Below are 18320 nucleotides of genomic sequence, written 5' to 3' on the forward strand. Positions count from 1 at the left end.
AGGAGCTCTTTCACCCTCCCACTCTGTGAGATTATAGCAGGCAAAGGGAGGGGGAGTGCTGAGGGAGCAGTGGAAAGTACTGAGGGAGCTGGGGGAGGGCTGTAACAGCCTGTGAAGCTACAGCATGGAGGAGCTTTGGTAACAACACAAGGAGCCATAGAGCTCATGAGCTTAATTTTAAAAGCTGATTTTAGATTAAAGGAGGTCAGTAATTAAAAAAAAATATAAGAAGATTACAGGCAGATGATCACCCTCATAGTGGCCCCCTTAGCAGAAGCTCCCCCTTACAGTGCCTCCCAGCAGCCTTGTTCCACCTACTGGTCTCTTTTCCCATGCTGTGAATTAGCAGCTACCATGTGTGCGAGGCAGGTAACAGCTGTATCCTGGACATCTCCCCTGCATTCTGGTCCCCGTTGAGCAATTCCTGTCGGGACCAGGAGGCGGGAAAAATCGGGACGTATCCCCAACCATCCTGGACAGCGGGGCAGCCTTGAGAAATCGGTACTGCCCCGCCGAATCAGGGACAGTTCGGCACTATGGGTAAAAATGCTGCCTGCTCTAATACACAATTATGATATGTAAAATGCCTTATATTTTATAAATCATAAATCAATCTGAATGTAACAGTAATTTCAACTTCTAGCCCAGAATTTAAACCCTAGTTTTGAATATACTGTACTATGCATTGTACTTCCCAGATCCTCCTACATAAATACAACATACCACATCACACAAATACAAAACTTACATTTTATCTGTAGCTACAGAATTGGAATAAGAGTGAGGGCCCTGTTCACAAGAGCTTACCGTCTACGAGGATGAAAAAATCTTTTCAGTTTCATAGGGTAAATCTATGTAAAAATTAATTATGTAGAATCTTTGTTCTGATTTTTTTTTTATTTTTTTTTTTATATTTTCACATTTATTTATCTCCTCCTTGCTGTCAAATATTATCACTATGTACTATGAGGCGCTAGAAGTTTGAATTAAATAGGCTTATGCTATAATGAACACTTTATCACACGGAATATGTTAAAATGACTGAGTCTCCCTCCCACCCATTAGACCAGAAATCCTTTTCTCCCAAATTATTGCATCAGTAGATTCACAGTACTGGAGTGTTTAGTGCAGACTTTACTTATTGCTATTTGTTTGTTTGTATTTTAGCTTCTCCAGTGGGTAACGGATATATAAAACCCCAAGTACAGCCAGTATCCAGCACACAAAGAGACAAAGGACCGCCAACCATGCTGCCCATCAACATTGACCCAGAGAGTAAACCTGGGGAATATATCCTCAAGAGCTTATTTGCAAATTTTACCACACAAGCGGAGCGCAAGATTCGTATCATAATGGCCGAACCCCTGGTGAGTAATGTATGAAAATGTATATGATACTAGTTTAATTTTGTTCTAAACTAAATAATGGGGACTGATCACTGGTGATCTGAGTGCTAGGAGTGAATGACTCTACAATCTATTTGGGAAGGTAGATGGAGACACTAGCTGAGGAGTTATTACATGTTGCCACAATTCTTCACAGATTTTGTAAGGTAATTTTGAGGGTAATCCCATTCAATGCCACTTATTGGCAATACCACAAACAACCTGTGGACAGATGTGTTTCCAACAGATGATTATAGTCATGATTTTTTTTAAGAACTATTTAAAATAAAACTTAAAATTAACCTGACACCAGAAATGTCATTTTAAACTGAATTTAAAAATGCCTTTGTCAATATTTTGATTAATTTTGGTACTTTATAAAACTTTAATTCACATTACCTGGCTCCCTGCCAGAAACATGTGGTGAGCCCTTTGGCAGAAGGGAGTTTGGTGGATGGGTAGTGAACTTCAGGAAGTGGGGAGGGGAAGGCAGCAGGATGAGTGTGGAGGACAGGAGACCGAGACACAGGCACCAAGGCTACTGCAACTGGCCCCCAAGACAACTCCTGGGACTCGCTACATGCTGCTGGCAGGGAGCTAGGTGATAGCTAGGTGAAATAAAGTCTTATATAGTACTAAAAAAGATTCGGTATACTGACACAATAATCAGCATAGCATAGGCTATTGCACCCTGTCACCAGTAGAGAAGAGCGGATCTGAACTTCCTGTTCGGTATGGGATGCGCACTGCGTGACCTGGACATATTGCCAGGTTGCTGAACAGCCAATTCTGTAAATTAACGCCCCTAGTTACCAGCCATATCTTTTATTGGCCACATAGACACCCAGGCTAGTTGCTAGGGGTGTTAATATGCAGTATTGGCTATTCAGAAGCCAGTGCAGCAATATGTCCGGGGTGCGTGATGCACACCCGAAGCCAAGCGGGTAACCAATCAGATGTCAGCTCTTATTATTCTAGTGCAGATGGTTTTTGGTGAGTAGCTACGTTTTGTCATAGATGTTATACATGGATGTAGCCCCTTCCATGCACAGTATACAATGCATTGGCAATATTCACATATTGAGAATTACCATGTGAGTGAGAACTTTTCCCATATATATTGATGAAGATATGAATTATCTGTGAGCATGCAGATGACGGGGCCGCCTCAGTCCATTGTTATCAGATTTTTTTTTTTTCCTGACATTGACAAAACGCATTACTCAGCACTCGGCTGTTGTATTTGGTGTCTTGCCCAATCTATTTATACTTGATGGGATCTTTACAACTTCCTGAGCGGCTGTCACCTCCTTCCATATACACATCTGCTCTGCCATCCCGTATTATGTGCCGAACAGAAGCCAATGACATTGCACTATTTGCTGGAATGTTGCAACTATTCATAAAAACCTAAAAAAAATAATGAAGTTAAAACACATACAGGCGGTCCCCGGGTTATGTACAAGATAAGGTCCATTGGTTTGTTCTTAAGTTGAATTTGTATGTAAGTCGAAACTGTATATTGTAGATCCAAACGAAAACATTTTTTTGCCCCAGTGACAAGTGGATTTTCAGGCCTCAGTAGCCAGCAGTCACAGTGCCTGTCCTCAGTAGCCAGCATTCACAGTACCTGTCCACAGTAACCAGTGGTATGGACTGCGGTGACCGTGTTTCTAAGATCATTGAAAAACAAATATTTCTCATGGTCTTCGGCAGCACCTGTAAAAAGGCTGTTTCACCCTCAAAGGGGTCGCGACCCACAGGTTAAGAAATGCTGATCTATATTATTTCAGGTATGCAGTAGTCTTATAAACGGAGGTCCATAATAGGAGACCCAATTTGCTCCAGTGTATGGATGCCCTAATTGTGCCATAATTACTACTGTGACCTTTACATTGACATGTCAAGGACAAGTGCCTGTACCGCTATTTTATGGATGTGTATGACCTAGAATAAACTGGCCTATAGCGGTTAAGAAGGCTGGACAAGATGAATTGTGTTATCGATTGGCTGCTTGGGTTGCGATGACCTTCAGCATGTCCAACTAAAAAAAGTCAGATGAGTCACCTGTAATATCTAGGTAATGGATATACTGCTGCAGGGTTATCAATGTATATAGGGTTCCTTTAGGGTTGTACAGTAGATCCTTATCTAACCCTAATGAGTATGTAATGAGACTTTGATATTTAACTCCCTATATAATTTATTGACTACACCGCACATAAGCAATGAACATCACATATATAGGAATGTAGCATGTTCAGACCGGGCCCCACATTCATAGAAGTGTGTCGCACGCCCCATGTTAAAGGTGCACCAACAAAAAGTTGGTACACTCTGTTGGGGCAGTGCAGGGGGCGCCAGATTCTGCACATTACAAAGGCAACTGCACATAGTTTCTAGTACAGGCAGTCCCCGGGTTACGTACAAGATAGGTTCCGGAGGTTTGTTCTTAAGTTGAATTTGTATGCAAGTTGAAACTGTATATTTTATAATTGTAGATCCAGACCAAATTTTTTTTTGCCCCAGTGACAATTAGAGTTTTTGCTGTATTGGGACCAAGGATTATCAATAAAGCTTCATTAAAGACACCTTACGGCTGATCATTGCAGCCTGGGACTATAGTAAAGCATCCAGAAAGCTTCAGCAGAGGTCACAGGGGGTAGAGGGGTCCGTCTGTAACTAGGGGTCGTCTGTAAGTCGGGTGTCCTTAAGTAGGGGACCGCCAGTATTCTTAAGTACTTGGGAAGATGGGAGGCTGTTCTTTAACTTATAGACTTCTTTATAACCATATTGTTAAATTGAATTTAATAGAGGTAAGCTGCAATTCCACATCTAGGCTACAGACAGGTGTGGCGCTCTTTATATTACACATTTTCTACCCTAGATAGCTGCTTTAAACAACCCAGCCAAGGCAGAACTTTTTGGTACCATGTACACAGAGCATGTAAACCCATAATTCCCCATGCCCCTAATTCCAAAAATAAACAATGATTTCTTAATTCAAGACACTGTACTTCTAAAAAACGTCTTCTAAATTGTGAGGCCAAGATAATAAAAATAATAGTTTTTGTAGACTAGAGAATATTTGTCTGAGGTTAATCATCCAACATAAATTTACAAAATTTGTAAGGAATCTTATTTTGTTACTAGAAACAGCGCCACTCTAATAAATAGGCAGCTTCTGGTATTGCAGCTAAGTCCTATTCATTTGAATAAAGCTGAACTGAGAAACAGCCCTTGTAATAGAGAAGATATATGTGTGTATGTATATGTATGTATATATAAATAAATATATATACACTGTATATACTCGAGTATAAGTCGACCCAAGTATAAGCCGAGGCCCCTAATTTTAGCCGAAGGTGGGAAATGCATTGGTCACAGCCTCCCCAGTATATAGCCTGCCGGACCCTGCCCTATAGTATATAGCCAGCACCTGCCCCCCAGTTTATAGCCTGCCAGCCCATATCACCCAGTATATAGCCAGCCCCCTGCACCAGTATATAGCCAGCAGCGGGGGAAGCCAGAAAGGTGAGTTTTGATATTGTTTTTTACTCGCGTATAAGCCAAGTTTGGGTTTTCAGCATATTTTTTTTGTGCTGAAAAACTAGGCTTATTCTTGAGTATATATGGTGTGTGTATGTGTGTGTATATATATATATATAATATATTATATTACATTCATTGTACATTTAATATAAATATTTTTAGTCTGTGAAACAAAAGAAGAGAATTTTTCCTAAATCGAAATCTGGAATTTATCAAGGAGTATCTCAGGACGTGAATGACTTCTCCAGGGGTCAGGGAAAGTCAAAAATGTATGCGACACTGTAATTCATCCCTCAGAGAGTCACCAAAATAATTCCCTCTGCCCTGGAGTCACCTCTTCCTGCTAAGGGCAGATGGAGGTCAGCGGATATTAACCACTCCGACGCTGGACTCTTCAAGATGTTGTTTAAAAAAGGCGAAAAATTAAAACTTAGGATAGTGGTGGCAGAAAAAAAGCATAATATTACTGGTTCAGCATTTTGTTGCTTTTGTATTTTATTTTAAATCATTTTTTTATATGTTTTAGAATTAGAATCCGTGTTTTTGGAATGTTACAGGCCACGATTTCTTACATGATAACACATCAACGCACGTTATATGGAGAATATAATTCCTAGAATTCCCACGTGTTACATTAAAAAAGAATACATTTATACAGTCTGCACTTGGGACAACTGGAAAGCCCATATTTCTGGACATGTGTCTGTCATCTGTGATACGGATGCTGCATTTTTGTGTGTTTTTTGACCATAGTATAAAGTTGGCCAAACATATTAGCTGTTTGGATGTCAAACCTGTAGATTTCAATGGGATTAGCCATCCATCTAAGGAGAAGGGGACGGAGCAAAGTCACTTTGCTTCACCATATTTATTATTTGCATAGACTAGTTTTCACAGTTGGACTAAATTCATGATTTGCGACTTTCCGTTTAGGGTCAAGTTTTGGCCCACATTGGCGCCAGTCCCTACCCTGCTCTATGTGCTGTGTGTGTCTATGCATATACAGAGAATTACTGAATACCTATTGAATAAAGGGCTTAACGCTGGCCGTAAACCAAGCCCTCCTTTAGGAACACCCAGCTCTTTCCATCAAGCCGAATTTGCTGAGATGTTCTATGAAAATTTAGGAAATGAAAAAAAAATTTGAGGTTGCTGGAAAGTATACACCTCCTCATATACCTACATGCTTCTCTGTATAGATAGACTAGTTTTGGAATAAATTGGTGCTTGTAAATGTTCATATAGACTTCTGCCAACTTAGTATTAGTGCCATACTAAATAGTATAAAATACTAAAAAAATACTAAAAGCAGCAGACACACTGGAGGTTATCATTGGTTTTACCTATCTTTGGCGTTGTTTTGGCACAGTTCTTGTTTTGTGACTTTCCATTGCACCAATGAACATGGAACAGAGCAAAGTCACTTGGACATAGACCCTGCTTGCACCAAATTCATGATTTCCATAGATTTATTTTTCACAATAAGACTGAATGTGTGATTAGCGACTTTCCATTTAGGTGTAAGCTTTGACGCAAATTGACGTCAGTCCCATACCGGTCTATATGCTGCGACTTTTGATGTTTTTTGCAACTTTTTATGCGACTGTCGCAAAACAAGGCAGAAGAGCACCAAAAACATACATAGGAGCCAGAATAATGATAAATTCCCCCCACTATGTTTTACCTGTAGCTTAGATGCAGTTACTGCCCTGCGCATGTCCCCAGCATTCAGTTGCTGCTTAAATAACTAGCTGAGGCTTATTTCGCTAACATAGACACCTAGGGGGTTATTGATCATTAGGCAGCTCCTTGGGACAGTTCTTTGTCAATTTTTGGAGCTCCGGTGCCGATCAAATTTATTAAAGTGGCTTTTGCCCTTTAATAAATGGTCTCATGGTCTATTTTCTGTCTGAGAGTTTTTTTAAAAAGTCCCAAAAAAGTCTCAAAATGCATAAAAAGTCTCAACACATAGACCAGCAGGGGACTGGAGTGACTATAAGACTTTTTATGTGACTTTTTGCAAAAGTCTCAAGTTATGAATCTGGTATAAAATTTGGTGGGTGGTTTAGGTGGACATGGGCCCACTAAAACACTTGGGGCCCAGTCTACAGCCCAAACTGCCTATATTATAATCTACTATGGGGTTCAACCTCAGACCAAGACCAGTTTTGAAATCAGGTCCATTGTATACCATAAATAACATAAATAATGACTACACCATCCACTGGAAGCCAGAAGGACATGGGACATCACAGGAAGTCCTGCTGTCCAGGGGTTATGTGACTCACGACAAACGGCTAACTTTCACAGGGTAAATATAATGTGGGTGACCCAATTAGGGTATTATACTTACCCCGTTAAAGTTTTCTATAAGTGGACAACCTCTTTTATGCCCTGTTATACTACTCTAATTTTATGTTCTTTAGACCATGACCTTGTGACCTAAGGATGTTGTATTAATCGGGATGGCAGAGATGTATACAACCTATACTTAGATGTTGTTATATGTTTTGTGATTGCAGCCATGAGTAAACCACTAAACTAAGTTTTTATATATTTTTTCTTCTTATAGGAAAAACCATTAACAAAATCACTGCAGAGAGGAGAGGACCCTCAGTTTGATCAAGTAAGTCTGGACTATCAGAAAAACACAATTACTCTGCTTTTGTCTCCTGGTTTTTGTGTTGCTCCGGTACTTCAGGTTTTCGGCTGTAAGTTCTAGGAAGACAAGGGACCTGCTTCAACCAATGAGTGGCCTTCTTGAACTTGAGGCAAACAAAGGAAGTGACATCCTGTGGTCAGAAAAAGTAATATCCCTTTAAAAAAGGCTAAAAATAGTTATGTATCATGGTCTGAGAAGGCCGTTCATTGATTGGTGTAAAATATTAACTAAAATATAAAAATTTAACAAAAGTTGAACAATATCTATATATAGGGCTATATATTTGTATATATACATTGATATTGTGTGTGGCACAATTTTTAAAATCATTAGTTCTTGTGTAAAGGAAATCTACTACCAGGATGAAATATTGTAAACTAAGCATGCTGACATACATACATCCGTTGTACTCAGCATTAGTCACTGGTACAGTATGTTGTACACAATAAGTGGATAAGTGTGTAGTAACCTGCACACTAAAATATACTATGTAACAAAGAAGAAAAGCTAGTATGCATAGGCATAAAGTACATTTAATTTTATTTATTGATAAATTTTTTCTTTTAACAAATACCATGCATCAAAAAGTCCCTTAAAAACAATTAAAAAGTGTCAGAACACACATAGAAAAACAACAAGTGGATCAGAGCAATATAAGTCGATCCACACTCAGCCACAAGTATTAAAGGGTACACAATCTATTCCCACAAATCAAAATAACCAATGCATAATTGTCCTGGATGAATAAATAAAAGGACTCCTGCAGTAGTCCCTATGTCAGTCAAAGAGAGGTCCCTAAAGATGGAGAACTAACAAGTAATAGGGATAGCCCATGGGTATGGACAACATCCTGGATATGCAAGTCAAAAGAGGTCACAGAGGTCACAGAGTCCGAGTGGGAAGAAACGGTCAAAGTGTTACTTGTGGCTGGAGGCATCCCACGCGTTCCGTCTCAGTCCTGCGACTTCTTCAGGGGTAAGTGCCTGCATGTTGAGGGGCCCTGCCTTAAGTATCCCGGGGTGACCACCTACCTCCAATCAAGTTGTGTGCACCTAATGCACAGCAGCTGTGAGTTGACCCCACGTGTGCCGGTAGACATACATACATCCTCTGGCAGGATCTGCTCTTCTTTAAGCTTCTTAACCCCTTGTTTTTAAGTTTAAAAAAGCTCCATTAAAGAACATCTACCACCAGGATAAAAGATTGTATGCAAATGAGCCTGAGGGGCTCCAGGCTCCATTAACACCGGGAGCCCCTCAGGCTATTTGCATACAGTCCTTCATCCAGGTGGTAGATGTCCTTTAACACCTATGAAGCCTGAAGCCCCACTCTGGCTTAAAATTTAAAGCCTATTTTTATTTTAAAAAAAAACAGTCCATAGGAAGCTAAAAGAAGAGCAGATCCTGCCAGAGGGGGCACACACCAGGATGTCAGTGTGCTTGGTTTACAATCCTTCATCCTGGTGGAAAATGCCATTTAAGTCTTATCAGAGAGGTTTGTACACTGTGCGAGTAAACAGGTCCAATGGCATTGGTGCATGTACTGTTCTAACCTCGGCTTCTTCTGCGGACCATACATCTGATGAGACCGGACCAGGATTATAATAATCTACTTTGTTATGGTTCTTGTTTTGTTTCAAAAGCTCTGTACAATGTGAATATGGACTTTAACTTAACTACCTGGTCCTGGTGGAAGCCCAATACAGTATTATTGAGCAAATTTTAGCAGGACACAGTAACTCATATATACTGAAGTATCTACATTACTTACTGGATGTACACCCAGAACCTGTGTCATTTTTGGCACTTTGTTGTAGTTTTACCTCAGCTTTCATGAAAGGAGTTATTTGTTCTCCTTCATTGCTGTTCTTAAACGGAGCACTTCCCCGGGTCCAGCCACTTTTTCAGATACGGCAACTATGAAATAAGAAGGTATCTGAGCCAACTATAATAATGCCTCTGTTTTTATTAAAGTAAAGGTTTTTGGTCTGTTAGCACAGAATTGTTAGTACAAGAGCTGCAGCTGAAATTCAGAAACCTCCCTGTGTGTTATTACAGGTTATTTATATATATATATGGATGGGGTAATTTATCATACCCTGACGCTTGTGCGCTGATGTATGATACAAATCTGTCGGGTGGCTGTGCCTGGCCTGACCTGGCGTACTTTTGCGATAAAACCTGTGAACAGTCAGCCTATCATGCTGACAGGTGTAGAAGCTCTGATAAGTGTCTTATCAATTAACCACATAAATGATCACATAAATCTTATATAACATGAATATCTAACATAACATGCTTACTTGGAACTTTGTCCCAAACTTCACCCCAGAATCATGTTCCATTAAAGGGCCAATACTGATGCCTTAGGGATAGTTCATTGATTGAAGCTCGGTGGTGGTCCGACAATCTATCTCTCCCACTGATGAGCTGTTTCCAGCCCACTAGTATTCAAGTGCATGGGTCCAAGCTGCTATACCTAACGTATTTTTCGCACTATAAGGCGCACCGGATTATAAGGAGCACCATCAGTAAATGCCTGCTAAAACGTCTAGGTTCATATATAAGGCGCACCGGATTATAAGGATGAATGACCAGCAGGTGGCAGACCTGTGCACAGTTACAGACAACAGTTGCCTTTAAGTACGTTTCATATATAGGGCGCACTGGACTATAAGGCGCACCTATGATTTCTGAGAAAATCAAAGGATTTTCTGTGCGCCTTATAGTCTGAAAAATACGGTAGTTTATCCACCGTTATATATATGATGCTGTACCCGGTAAGGATTGAAGATACAAATGCTGCAGTTTCTGGGAAAAGCTGATGTATAAAGGTGTCAGACCCTACTAATCCCATATTGATGACCCATCCTATAGATAAGTCATCAATATCATAGTGCTGGAAAACCCCTATGGGGGTGGGTGTAGACTGTAGGGGCTGGATAGGCCACTTTCCGAGCATTTAGTTAATATGCAGGGGCATAGGTGGTGCAGAGGTTGATGTGGGTCCTAGTACCGGTGCACAGGATAGAGGGGGTTACGGCCATGCACTGGATAGGTAGGGTAAAACCATGGAACAGATTTTGCATTGAGGCCCAGGAGCTTTATAAACCTTGGATAGGTGGTGCAGATGTTGACTTGGGCCCTAGTACTTTGGGTGGTCCAAAGGCCTGTGTACTACAAAAGTAGACAGCAGAATAGGTGGGGTTTTGGATATGCACAGGATAAATTCATTTACGGCCATGCACAGGATAGGTTATAACAATGTTACAAATTTTGCATTGAAAACTGGAAGTTTTATACATTTTGGACATAAGTACTTTGATTGAACTAAGTAAAAAAAAACAAGAAGAAGTTTAAATGGCTGCAAAATGTGGATGTTTTGTATATGTGCAGTAAGAAGTAGAATAGACAAGGTATACATGTCTTCTGTAATGTATCTTCGTATGTTCAGATAATGGGTAAGCCCCATTGCTCCGCACTAGAATGGTTAGGATACGGAGAGAGAAAAGACCCACCATAGGTGGCTGATGTGTCGAGAGCCAATTTTGGGAGCTAGGATGCCGGGTGCTGAATTCTTAACGCCTGGTCCTAGTCTCGTAACGTCATGTGACTGTTTAACATAGCAGAGGAATGCAACATTTTTGGGTAGACATTATATCATCACATACCGTACTTACCAATGGCAATGCTGATATATAACTGTCCGCCTTCCACATAAACCGGTGGATTTCTGAGCACAGTAAATCAGATGAGGTCAATCATGGTTACCTATTTTCAGTTTCCGCCTGGATCACTTACTATTATTAACCGTAACTGTAAAGTAATAAGAATCATAAAATCTACAGAATTTTCTAGCACCTAATTTTCTGGGACTAAAAAACTACTGGAGCACATAGCGGACAAAAATAGATTCCTCCCACACATTTCCCACTGTTACTAAATCACTCATTCATTCAGTTTTGAACAGTCATGTACGGTGACGCTGGGGGCGAATCTGAATATGACAGCCTCAGCATGTCCAGGATTTAGTAGCATTACAAAGAGGAAAAGGAAATACCCATCCTAAATTCTCTATCCTATATTAGACCTGATGCATAGAGTGCACCTTCTGCATTGATACTGGTTTTAGTGGAGCGATGATTGAAAGGGCTTTTTTGTTTCTTTTCGTGTTCATTTATTAAATCAGAAAATGTATGTATCTTCGTTATACTGTATATTGGCATTACCAGCTGTATTTTGCCAATCTTAACTATTTTTAATTTACCGTATATACTTGAGTATAAGCCGACCCGAGTATAAGCCGAGATTTTAACACAAAAAAACTGGAAAAACCTATTGACTCGAGTATAATCCGAGGGTGGGAAATGCATTGATCACAGCCCCCTGTAGTATATAGCCTGCCAGCCCGCTGTAGTATATAGCCCACCAGTCCCCTTTAGCTTATAGCCTGCCAGCCCCCTTTAGTATATAGCCTGCCAGCCCCTGCGCCCAATATAATGCTTTTAGGACAAAAAACAAAAGGTGTACTAGTCTTATACTGCACCAGATTTATCATCCAGCACCAAACATCTATAAGACTGTCTAGTCTAAATCTGCACTTTCTAACCTCAAGACACTTTTTATAAATCTTTCCCAATGTTTTTCTTATTTGCATCCCTGTATTCTTTAAGCAATGACTTATTTGAAACATGTATTTGCTTTTTAAAGGATATTCCCATGAAAACAAGATTCTTAAATATACTCAGAATAACAAAATAACACATTCTCTAATTCACTGTTATTAACCAGCATTTCACAGATCTAATTCCAACCTGTCTCTATCAGTCTTGGTGTTTACAATTTCAACCGTAAATCTTCTGACTTTGGCTGGGCAGGCAAGATTGTTCTCATGAATAGCTTCTTCTATCTGCACACTGAAGTGTTTTCTGCCTCCAGTCCCTCCCACTCCATTACAAGACCAGCTCAGACACAGGAACTTCATGCCTGAAAGCAACAGTGTGCAGAGTTTACTCTACAGGCTAGAGATAAGATCTTTATCCACAGGAGGCACTGTGTGTGTTATAGCTGAGATGTACCTGAGCTGAATTGTGTCATGTGTGTTAAATCCATCCCATAGATCTCATCATCTTTCATATCTCTTTTTCTGTGTGTCAGATACTAGTAGAATGTTCAGAAGCTAAATGAAAATGTAGATAAACCTGTACCCTAATAATCTAAGCACATTGTCAGCACACAGCTTCTAATAGCACAAAGGAATCAATATGTCATTCTTCCAGTCACTGATATATTCTTCTGGCTGATTCTGATATATACACAAGCAGTCAACTACTTAAGAACACCCTAATTACAGACCACCCTAAGTTACAAGCAGACCTCTGGATGTTGAAAATTTACTGTACTTCTTTAAGCTTAAGCTACAATAAACAGCTGTAACAGTTATCAAAGGTTAATGCCAGTTAATCCTGGTTCTTATAAAAGTCCAACATTTTTAAAATCCTATTGTCACAGAGACCAAATAAAATTTGTCTGGGGTTACAATTCTAAAATATACAGTTCCGACTTAGATACAAATTCAACATATATATATATATATAATTGTAATTCTATCATCTATAAATTGTTAACAATAAACTATGTAAAAGTATAATCTCCTACAGTTAGTCACATGGGTGGAAAGATCATTTTCTAAACGAGTATGGGAAAAGGAAATGGTTTTATAGTAATTCACATAAATTGCTTCCCACCTTTGCCCTCTGCTCCCTGAGCTTGGATATTTAGCTTATTCCCTTCTCCATTGGGTATTTTTAGCTCTCTGATTTAGTTCCATGTGATCCACCCTGGATTTTATTACATCATGTCCTTATAACTATAAGCCGCTTTATAGAAAGGCAGTCTCTGGGTGGACGTACAAGCCACTTATAATACAGGGAAAGGAAAATGTGTCTAGGGGTGCAGTCCACGTTTCATCACTGCTGACGCCACTCTTACATCTGGGACATGACGGGCAGATGATAAGAGCGCCAACACGAAAAGATATAGTAACTGGTGCAGAGAGGCTGAGGCTTAGCCAGATGCTTGTACGACTTCTACTTAAGGAAAGGCAGTGATGGAGACGTTCGGCAGCCTATTTTAAGCAAAGTTGCGAATGTCAATGTGCACGGGACTTAATGAGGTCAGAAAGGGAAGAACTGGTTATCTTTATACTGCACTGTTCTTCACAGACACACTTTCTTTTTATCTATGCTCTTTTTACATTGGATTTTAAATGAGTTTCTTTGGGGAACACAAAAGACATTTTTTTTTGGCGTTTTTCTTTAAGCAATGGTTCAGTAATTTTTTATTATAGTCTTATGATAACCCTTGTATAACAGATGAGAAAAGTTTTTTAAAGACACTCCAGGACGGATGAAGTTTAAGACCTATTGGGGCAGATTTACTTACCTGGTCCAGTCGCGATCCCGCGGTGCGTTGTCCGACGAGAATTCGGGTCCGGCACGATTCACTAAGATCGTGCGCCTGAGTTCCTGCATGTGTCGCTTCTGCGCCGAGGTCCGCCGGAGTTCACCTGCTTCTTCCCGGTGCATGTGAGTGCTGATCTTGCGACACATTTCCTTTTTTAAATTCCGCGGTTTGTCTGAATCTGTTGGGTTGTCCGGCGGCCACGCCCCCCGATTTCTGTCGCATGCAAGCCGGCACCGATGCGCCACAATCCGATCGCGTGCGCCAAAAAACAATTCAGGGCAAAAGAGAAATATTCGGGAAACAACGAAAGTGCGGCGTTCTGACCCTTAGTAAATGAGCTCCATTAATTCTATCCACAATACATATTAGAGCACTGCTGGCTATATCTAAGGCCTGCCGGGCGGAGATATAGCCGTTTAATAGAGAGGAGGAGGAGTGATCGCTGCTCACCCCACCCTTCTCCATATCAATGCATAGCCCCTGGTTGTAAACACGGGGGGAGATAGCGCATGCTCTAACTTTTTCCCATGTATGGGACATTGGAACGCGTGTTTCACATTCGCAGGGCAACATAGGCGTCTATGGGAACGTAATACCGGTTGCAAATATGTCCCCACAAAGGCAGTGTGAAATGGGGCCTAAGAAGGACTGGTCAGTTGTGTTATATGTATGGGGGCTATTAGTGTCACCACCAACCTACTCCCTTCTACCTAATAACAACATATGCACAATAATGCTTGGGGGGGGGGGTGTCAGGAAGAATATTTGTTGGATGAAGGTGTGCCCAAGCAGTGGAGACCTAAAGTCAACCAGTATAAATCCATTCTTGGCACCCTCCAACACTACACAGCTACATGCAAATATTATATAATCCATTTACAAATCTCAAACCACATGCAACACAAGTTCCTTTCCATAGTAAACCCTGGGAGCTCTGTCTGTAACCTTCTGAATAGTTCTGGCTTTAAATTTTAAGGGATTATCCAAGGGTTGCCACACCTAGACATAGTTTGAATGGATATTTGGTGGAATACCACACACAACCATGATCAGGTGTGGATTTGTTCCTGGAAGAAAGCAGCCGAGCCTATGCCTTACTATTAGCTATTACCAGTGCACCAACAAATGGAGGTCCGTGTATGCTTTATCTCCATGTGCTCTTCACTCCTCATCAAATCAATGGACTGATTACGGTATTGCAGTTCATGATACTTGACTCTAACATAAATTTATAGCATGCCCCTGCATCTCCTGGTTGGCTTTAACTCAAACATTGAACCCCTTTTCTCTAATATAGCTTTGTATTTTCTTTTGTTCTGTTACCGAACCAATCCTTCCCACCTTTTTTCTAGCTAGATCAAAGAAGATGATCAAAAAGGGTTTCCAACACCAGCCATTAAGCGAGTTGAGCCTCTTGCCTCAGGCAGCGCCACCTGCAGCAAGATGGGGGGCAGCATCAGGGGTTCTGTCAACTGCTACAAAGCTAAACTTGACATATAAAAATGGCAATTATTCACACCAGGTGTGAAGTAAGAAGGGGTTAACCATGTTTGAAACATATATCCTGACCTGTGACCACTTATATAACATATGTAAAATAATTCAGACACTGATCGGTTAAACCCAATTTGTCTTCCTGGTCTACTCATACAAAATGCTAAATATTAAAGACACTTCTTTATAAAGAGCATTTGATGGTAAACGAACAAGAAGCTTTTAAAAAAAAAAATTTTTCTGCCTGGACCTGATATTCATGAGCAGTTCATTTATGATGGAAGAATATGGTCATTTAGTGCAACAAGGACATATTTATCCAGGAGTACCCTCCCTTCCAGCACCAGCACAGAGCCCAGATTCATCTCCTTATTGGGTTTACTTCCAATAAATGAATGGGTTGAGCAACCAGCTTGCTGGCTAGACGTCCCTCCCTTCCTGTTCCATAAGAGTCAGGTTTCCATTGAAATCCCACCCTTCCTTCCTGCAAGGACTTGAAAGAGAAGGAGATGCATATGAGCATATAGAATTATTACTTGTATATGTGCTTGTACCATGGCTTGTATAAGGGACCAGGCGCCTCCTCTCACTCACTGTGAATCATCTGTTTTTGGGAGTGAAGTCACTATTAAAAAAATAATAATTTCTGTTCCTGGCTGTGGGATGTGGGTTACACCTTGACAGGCAGAAGTTTGTTTTTCTGCTGCATTTCACAAGGCATTTAATACTGTTGTTGCTTTTTGTATGTGTATATATAAAGTATGTACTATGTATAACAGTAGAGGACCAGTTATATACATAGTATATACTATGTATAACAGTGTAGAACTAGCCATATATACAGTATATACTATGTATAACAATAGAGAACAAACCATATATACAATATATACTATATATAACAGTGTAGAACCAGCCATATATACAGTATTTACTATGTGTAACAATAGAGAACAAGCCATATATACAATATATACTATATATAACAGTGTACAACCAGCCATATATACAGTATTTACTATGTGTAACAATAGAGAACAAGCCATATATACAATATATACTATATATAACAGTGTACAACCAGCCATATATACAGTATTTACTATGTGTAACAATAGAGAACAAGCCATATATACAATATATACTATATATAACAGTGTACAACCAGCCATATATACAGTATTTACTATGTGTAACAATAGAGAACAAGCCATATATACAATATATACTATATATAACAGTGTAGAACCAGCCATATATACAGTATATACTATGTATAACAATAGAGAACAAACCATATATACAGTATATAATATATAACAGTGTAGAACCAGCCATATATACAGTATATACTATGTATAACAGTGTAGAACCAGTCATATATACAGTATATACTATGTATAACAATAGAGAACAAACCATATATACAGTATATAATATATAACAGTGTAGAACCAGCCATATATACAGTATATACTATGTATAACAGTGGGGAACCAGCTATATATACAGTCTATACTATGTATAACCGTAGAGAATAAGCCATATATACAGAATATACCATTTATAACAGTGGAGAAACGGCCATACATACAGTATACACTATATATAACAGTAGAGAACCAGCTATATACACAGTATATACTATATAGAACAGTGGAGAACCAGCCATATGTACTGTATATACTGTGTATAACAGTGGAGAACCGGTCATATATATAGTATATACTATATATAACAGTGGAGAACCTGCAGCATGTGTGTATGAGATACTCCTATACACATGACTGACCGACAGCCTGTAAAATGGTGTAATGTCTCCTCCCTGTGCCTCCTGGTGTTGGCGCCCCCTGCAGCCTGTGTGTATGAGATCCTCCTATACACATGACTGACAGCCTGTATAATGGTGTAATGGCTCCTCCATGTGCTTCCTGGTACTGGCGCCCCCCGGCAGCCTGTGTGTATGAGATACTCCTATACTGGCGCCCCCCGGCAGCCAGTGTGTATGAGATACTCCTATACACATGACTGACAGCCTGTATAATGATGTGAGATATAATGGTGTAATAGCTCCTCCATGTGCTTCCTAGTGCTGGCGCCCCCTGTAGCCTGTGTGTATAGGAGAGATACAACAGCTCCAGGATGCAGCCATGTTATAGCTGAACATGTCAGGTACTTGTGTAGCTGATGTCTGTGTCTCACACATGTGTATTAGGAGGATGCAGCATGTCAGCAGATGCAGCACACACACTAGCCATGCTTTACTATACATTACACACAGACATGAGCAGGGGGAGGAGAGGGGAGGGGTAACAGGGGTGACATCACTGCCTCTGACCATGTGTCCAGTCTCATTTACATAATACAGAAAAGATGATTTTATAATGATTAATGTATGAATTGACTAGATAAAGGCTGGGATGGGATCCTTGTGAGCTGCTCCAACAGGTAGTAGTGACACAGACCTGATAACAGGTGTCCTTTAACTCTACTTCCTGGCTAATGCAACTGTCTCCTCGCTTCTCCTCTGCCTCTCCTCTCTGCCAGTCTCTCCACTGGTTCCCCATTGAACAACAAATCCGGTTTAAAATACTAACCATGACTTACAAAGCCGCCCTCAACCTGTCCCCTCCATATATCTCTGAACTAATCAGCTAATACCGTCCCACACGTAATTCCTGATCTTAGCAAGACTTTTTTCTTCACTCTATTTTCATCCGTCTTCTCACTCCAGGACTTCTCCTTTGCTTTCCCCATACTCTG

At 40.2% G+C, this 18320-nt stretch overlaps 1 protein-coding gene across 6 annotated transcripts in view; it reads left to right on the forward strand.

Moving 5' to 3' along the window:
• The window catches only part of FRY (FRY microtubule binding protein), a 244568-nt gene that overhangs the window by 120300 nt on the left and 105948 nt on the right, over nt 1–18320 (forward strand). For all 6 annotated transcript variants that reach the window (XM_072134385.1, XM_072134380.1, XM_072134381.1 and 3 more), the window contains 2 exons: nt 1168–1367; nt 7510–7563. In XM_072134385.1, the coding sequence (XP_071990486.1) occupies nt 1248–1367; nt 7510–7563 (174 nt within the window). In that variant the 5' untranslated portion in view covers nt 1168–1247. The remainder of the gene's footprint in view (nt 1–1167; nt 1368–7509; nt 7564–18320) is intronic.

This window comes from Engystomops pustulosus, chromosome 2 (assembly GCF_040894005.1).
Source record: "Engystomops pustulosus chromosome 2, aEngPut4.maternal, whole genome shotgun sequence".
In the NCBI taxonomy this organism is placed as follows: Eukaryota; Metazoa; Chordata; class Amphibia; order Anura; family Leptodactylidae; genus Engystomops; species Engystomops pustulosus.